A 7,030-nucleotide genomic window follows, 5' to 3' on the forward strand; every position below is an offset into this window, starting at 1 on the left:
AACAATTCAAGTAGGGATAAGCAACAGAAGGTAATCATAACTCCAATTAAGATTAAAAAATTATAGGATGAGAAAATAATGATTTCAATTAAAGATAAACAGTTATGAAAAATATAGCACGGTGATAGAAGAGGTAAATTTTTTGGTTACGTCGAATAAGGGTCAAATAGGCAGTAGGAGTGAATCCTAGAGCAGTTATCTCCAATCAAAGCATGTAAAGGTGAAACTAACAAATAGGAATTCAAGCGTATCAAGAACAACATCATACATGGTGAATATAAGAATATAAGAATCCTAAAAGGCTAACTTTTCACAAATAAGTCTGAACACGCACTCGTCACCTCGCGTACACAGACTACAATCAACATAGATGACTCAAATCCTAAGGGGTATTCCGCCACACAAGGTTAGGCAAGATACTTACCTCAAACTGTGTTTAATCAATCAAGTAGTATGCCCTTTCCTCGACTTTCCGACTCCGATCAGCTCGAATCTAGTCATAATTAATTAGATTCAATCAATACAAATTTGTAGGAATAAATTCCATATGAAAATACAAAGTTTCTACAAAAATCCGAAATTTAACCCAAAAATTGCCCGTGGGGCCCACGTCTCGGAACCCGACAAAAGTTACAAAATATGAACGCTCATTCCGATACGAGTTCAACCATACCAATTATTTAATTTCGATAACAACTCGACCTCCAAATCTTAAATTGAATCAAGAGGGTTTTCACAAATATTTCCAACTTAATTCACCGATTAAATGTTAAAAACAACCATGGATTCGGGTAATTTAACCAATATTGAGTCAAGAACACTTACCATGTTGTTTCCTCTGAAAATCTCCCAAAAATCGCCTCATCTCGAGCTCCAATCCGTCAAAAATGGAAAATGGGACACAGTCCCATTTTCTGAACTTAAACTCACTGCCCAGGCTTTTCTTCTTCGCGTTCGCATGACCAGTGTCGCGTTCGCGAAGGCTTGACCATGCAAGGCATCGCGTTCAAGCTCTCGCATTCGCGGTAGCCAACTTCCCCTCCTTCTTCGCGTTTGCAATTAATGCTTCGCGTTCGCGAAGGGTTAATGGCTCAAGGTCCCGGCTCCCCTTCCTTCTTCGCGTTCGCGACCACTGCGTCGCGTTCGTGTAAGCTTGACCATACCTTGCCTCGCATTCGCGTTCACGTCCACTCCTTTGCATTCGCGAAGGTCAAATCCAGCACCCCTAAAATTTCTTCTTCACGAACGCGGGACTTCTTTCGCGTTCGCGAAGAAGGAAACCAGACACCAGAATCAGCAGTTCCAAAACAGCTCCAAATGATCCGAAACACACCCGAGGCCCCTGGGACCTCAACCAATCATACCAGCCAGTCCCATAACATATTACGAACTTGCTCGAGGCCTCAAATCACATCGAACAATACCGGAATTATGAATCACGCAACGAATCGAATTATATGTTTTTAAATCTTTCAACTTCTATATTTTGTGCCGAAACGTATCAAATCAATCCGGCATAATTTCAAATTTTGCACACAAGTCATAATTGACATAAGAGAGCTATTCCCATTTCCAGAGTCGAAATCTGACCTCGTTATCAAAAATTCACCCTTCGGTCGTACTTTTTTTTTCCAAAATCTTATAATTTCCAACTTTCGCCAAAATGTGTCGAATTGTCCTACGGACTTCCAAATCCAAATCCGAACATACGCCTAAGTCCGAAATCATCATATGAAGCTATTTCCATCATCGAAATTCCATTCCGGGGTCGTTTGCTCAAAAGTCAACTCTATGGTCGACTTTTTCCATTTAAGCTTCTAAATAAGTATTTTCTTTAAATTAAATTCTGAATCTTCCGAAAACCAAACTCGACCACACACGCGGTTTATAATACATATTGTGAAGCTTTTCGAGACCTTAATTTACTGAACGGGACGTAATTTCTTAAAACAACAAGTCGGGTCGTTACACGTATACACCACAGTCACTGCAAAAAAAATTAGGGGAAAAGATTTAGCATTCATTGTAAAATAAAATATGTTAAATAGATAGAATGAAAAATAACTTTTTCATACAGTTATCCCTCTTTCTGCCGGGGTATCTCACCGACCAACCACTGAATGTCAAGAGGGTCAGTAACACATTTTTTAATGTATGCCTTTGTGTTTTTGTAGTTGATGTCTGGACGCTTGCCATAGAAGCCGGTGCATGACAAGTAGAGGGGGATCATAACAGCAAACTTGTTGACAACAGATTCAATAAGGTTGTGATTTTGTGAAGAGACCATAGAATCATAAACTTATAGAACCATATCGTTAATGTCAAACACAACCAACAACCAATGAAATTTCTCCACAATGTTTATGGGCATAATTACAAAATCAACTTGATCCCATGCAACATTTGCGAGTAATCTGTACCCCAATATGTATTCTGATACGATGTCCTGGGGTTTGACAATATCAAGCTTCTTTTCGGCAGTAGCGTTGATGTACATCAATCAGTGGTTGTAAACCGTATCTTGTTTTGAGGACCATACTTTTCTCTCTTTCTCAAATAGTATAAAATAACATCAATGTGCTGCATAAAAATAGATTTCATTAGTTCTCAATGCTTCTTACAATTTAACTACAATATATCTACAAAAAAGCTACAAAATTTGGAGATGACAGAAAAATACAGCTAGTCATTAAATTTTGACAGGGTATATGTTTACCAAGTCGTTGAGGACTTGCCCGGGATGTGCCAAAGTATAAAACTACTCCTTTTTATCAACTTTCTCCACTCAAAGATCATACCACGGCTTAAGTTGGTTATCATTTACAGAATAAGGCGCATTCCTCCTATTTAAACACATAGCAATTACAATAAATATGTAGATTCAAGTGGAAATCTAAAAGATGAATGCACTTGAAAATATGAACAAATTGTATAAACTAACCTCTTTGAAACTGTATCGGTACCAAGGTACAACCACTTGTTGAATTCTTCCAACAAGTTAGGATCAACATCTTCGCCAATAACCCCAGTAAATGGATGCTTGATGAGGAAAATTGGAGGTCCAACAGAAGTGCTCCCACCAGAACTGTAAAAAGGGAGAAAGGGGGATCGGGCATGATTTCCAGGCTGCCTTGTTCTTCCTTGATGTACAGGGGTTGTTTCATCTTCGTTAAGCCGAACTTAACAATCTGGAAGAAGTGCATCTCAAAATCATCATGGGTAACTTCCCTTTTCTCAGATCTTGAGTCGTTGTCCGAATCACCTACATTAACGTAGTCGGCTGGTTCACCTCCTTCTTCACAGCAATCACCTCCTTCTTGTATAAGATTCTATTCTTGAATGGGAGATTGTATTTTTGTCTCCTTCTCCTCATTCTTCTATTCTCCTGGAATGCTTACTATAACTTCCTGTTTAGGAGATTCTGCAGGCATAGCTTCTTTCATTGTTACAGTAAATATGTTTAAGTTAATCAAATTGTAGATAATTTGTACTAAACACTAACATCACTGCATACAAATTGTAGTTTAAATGTAGTAAATTTGTTAAAATATTATCCTGCATCTGATATGCAAAATGTATTGTGAAATGTGATGATAACATGTACTAAATCATACATGCATTCTCTTCATCAAATGCCCCTTCAAATTGAGAAGATAAATCAACATATACAGGAACATTCTCCTCAATTTTTATGCCATTCACGTGCCATGTATTTAAGAAAATAATTGGAAATATAATGCATATTAGTTGATACAAAATTAGGCAATAGGTAGATATATTGTAGACATAATGTAGATATGTATATATATGTAGATATATTGTAGGCATAATGTAGATATATTGTAGATATGTATAGATATATTGTAGATATATTGTAGATGCATGCTTTACTGCTACTGGCATGCACTGGTTTATCACTATTGCTCGGAAAGTGTTGATTGTTCTTTTTTTTGAGTGCTCATCATTTTTTGTAGAACTCCCAGTAAACTACATGCATTTAATTTGTGAGGCTATATACTTTATGAACGATAATATAAACTTAGACGTGATAAAAACTGTTGTGTAAAATGAATATATTTCAAATGAAACCTTAGCATCAATGTTATCCTTTTGATTGTTTATCGCTTGCACAACAGCCTTTATTGAGTTATTGAGTAACAGTTGAATGCTACCTAATTCTTCAAAAACATCTTTCTTAAAAGATCCAAGATCTGAACCAACCTACATATTAAAATATAGAGGGTTAACAAAATAATTTGTATAACATAAATTAAAGAAACCATCTAGGATTATGTATATATGTTACCTTGTCAACATCTTTTCTTAATTTTTTTATTTGTTTCAGAATATCTTTCTTGCCATCTATTCCAATTGCCTGCTTGTGTCCGGATGGAGATACAGCATCTATCGGATGCTCGGACTTGGTTTCAACTTCTTCAAGGATGTATTCAACTTTATCTGACAAATTAATTCTTAAAAGCTCTTCTGGTGCTTAGACATTATGTTGGTGAACTGAGTGAAAAAAAAAATGAGAGTGACTTAGACATAATATGTATAAAAGTTATAGATAATTTGTATTAGATTGTCTACGCATAAGTGAAAACCATTTACCTTGATCCATACTGGTTTGATCATTCTATCTTCAATTGCAGATAATCATATCTTGTCCTTACTAGATGACCAGCTAAGTATGCGAGGGATAGAATTATCAACCCTTGTAGCTATATCAGTGTTGACGGTAGAGCAACACTCATACAACCATATTTGCATAGTTAGTGCAAAGCCTCGAATGATATAAAAATGAACAGAAGGGTTGAGCTTGTGCCTAACAGACTGAAGCAATTGTATATAAAATTCACTACCCCATGCGTAGTTCATATACTGTACTGAGTCCACCAAATAGAACCTAAAATGGTCTATCAACCCTGCATTGTCTTTGTCTGAAGGACAGAGGAAGAATTCTATGAGATATAGAATACACAACTTGACTGTAACCTCGTCGTTCACCCAACTACGGTTGGCTACAATTTGTTTTAAGTATGACTTCTCAACTTTTTCCTTGTTTGGAAAATAGTTTCTCATTATTTTACTGTCATACATAGGTGTGTAACCAAAATCTGTCACTTCCGTAAAACATCTTAGACCACTAATCAGGGCAAACTCTCTCAAATCAAAATTCGGCATCTGATCCTTTATCTCTGCTGAAAAAAAGTCGGAATCAGATGCATTCAATTCATACTTCATGAGAAGATGAATTGCTTGATTTTGCATACATATTCTGGGCAAGGAAAACAAATAACCAAAACATATCTTCTTAAAAAGTTTTAAACCATTTTCAGACAGTAGTAAATCCTTGATTTGGCCAGGAATAGTGGGGTTGAATAATGTATGAAACCTAATGATCTCATAATCAACATTAGGAGGTGCAAAAAATGGTCCATTCTGCAGCAAAAGGAAAAGAAAGTTATTAAAACAAGGCTCAAAACTAGAAAACAAAATAACTACATTTATAATACAATTTATCTACAATCAGATAAACAGAGTCAAAAACAAAAAATAAAATAACTACAATTATATGATAATTTATCTATAATTTTTAAAACAGAGTCAAAATCAGGCAAAATATTTATATAATAATGTATCTACAACCAGAAACCATAAATCTACAATAAATCTACACAATATAGATAAATTTTCTACAACTATAAAAACAAAAATTATGTTGATTCATAAGAATGAGAACAAAGTTTTTTAGATTTAAAAAAAATATATTATTAAAACTACTAAATTTTTACCTTCATAAAAGACTGTTGGGGAATAGTTTTAGAAGATTTTTGAACTTTCTTCTTTTTTGAAGGTTTTACATTAGAAGACACTCTAATTTTTTTTGCAACTTTAATGACAGCTTCTTCTTCGACGAAATCATCATCGAAATCAATCTCTTTGCCTTTCCTTTTTGCAGATTTGCCAGGTATCGATGATTCACCAGCATCAATATCGTGCTTTTGTTTTGTGCGAGCTGCTGCCCTAGCTTCACGAGGGGAAAGCCTGGGCTTGTTCTCTTCTTTTGCATGAGCTAATTTGAAACCTTTCTGGGTGAATTCTCTGAGAAAACACCCAAATCAAATGTAGGAATATCGGCTCCTTTATCTTTTTTAGGGCGGATCTTTAAAGCTATTTTCTTCTTCATTGAAAATCAAGCAAAGCACAGATGTTAATGGAGGTAATTTTTTGAAGAAGAGAGTAAAAATTTAGAATGCTTTTTGAAGAAGAGAGGAAATAGGTGTTAATGGAGGGATTCTAAAGTTTGTGGAGAGAGAATCGTGTTTGAGTGCAAGATACGTGGGGGGGATGTGGAGAGAGAAACGTGGGGGAGTGGAAGATACGTTAGAGTTATTTTAGGACACTAATTACTATCATTAATTACCTTAAAATATACATAAATGATAATTGGGTATATAATATGTAATTATATTAAAACTTGAATAGGCAGGATAATATAATTTCATATAGTGTATAGGAATATAAAAATTCCCTCCAAACAATAAATCCATCAATTTTTGAACTTTCCATGACATCAAACTCACACCCACGAACGGGGTCGTCCAAATTTCTGTCTGTTTTTCTTAATAACTAACTCTCTACTAAATCTTAAAACTTCAAGACGGGGCTACTCAATTGAAAATTACTTTACTGCTTATACAATCCGAACAAGGAATAGAAATTCCACCATCTTCCCTACGACTAGGCTAATGCATTTAACAGAAATGAGAGAATAATTGGTTAATATGCTTTCCTTACAAATCTTTAGAGTGTGCAATATATATGATTACCATATTACTATGAGTTTTATAACTTCTGGGTTGAGGAAAAACTTTGAAGAATTAGGGTGTGTTTGGTATAACGGAAAATGTTTTTCAAAAAAATACTTTTCAAGAAAACAAGTAGTAATTTTACTTATTTTCCGGTGTTTGGTACGCAAATTAAGAAAAATAACTTCTCAAGAGTATTCATAAATAATTTAGATACA

The 7,030-nt window shown here is 35.0% G+C and overlaps 1 protein-coding gene across 1 annotated transcript; it reads right to left on the reverse strand.

Moving 5' to 3' along the window:
* Positions 1–2,059: 2,059 nt before the first annotated feature.
* Positions 2,060–6,111, reverse strand: LOC104103069 (uncharacterized). Its single transcript, XM_070196213.1, has 7 exons — positions 5,796–6,111; positions 4,612–5,442; positions 4,307–4,512; positions 4,090–4,221; positions 2,942–3,421; positions 2,717–2,843; positions 2,060–2,580 (listed from the first exon to the last, which is right to left on the reverse strand). Exons 1-2 carry the CDS (start codon positions 5,799–5,801, stop codon positions 4,657–4,659), a joined length of 792 nt encoding a protein of 263 aa, XP_070052314.1. The 5' UTR covers positions 5,802–6,111; the 3' UTR covers positions 2,060–2,580; positions 2,717–2,843; positions 2,942–3,421; positions 4,090–4,221; positions 4,307–4,512; positions 4,612–4,656.
* Positions 6,112–7,030: the final 919 nt, after the last annotated feature.

The sequence above is a fragment of the Nicotiana tomentosiformis genome, chromosome 2, assembly GCF_000390325.3.
Source record: "Nicotiana tomentosiformis chromosome 2, ASM39032v3, whole genome shotgun sequence".
Lineage (NCBI taxonomy): Eukaryota > Viridiplantae > Streptophyta > Magnoliopsida > Solanales > Solanaceae > Nicotiana > Nicotiana tomentosiformis.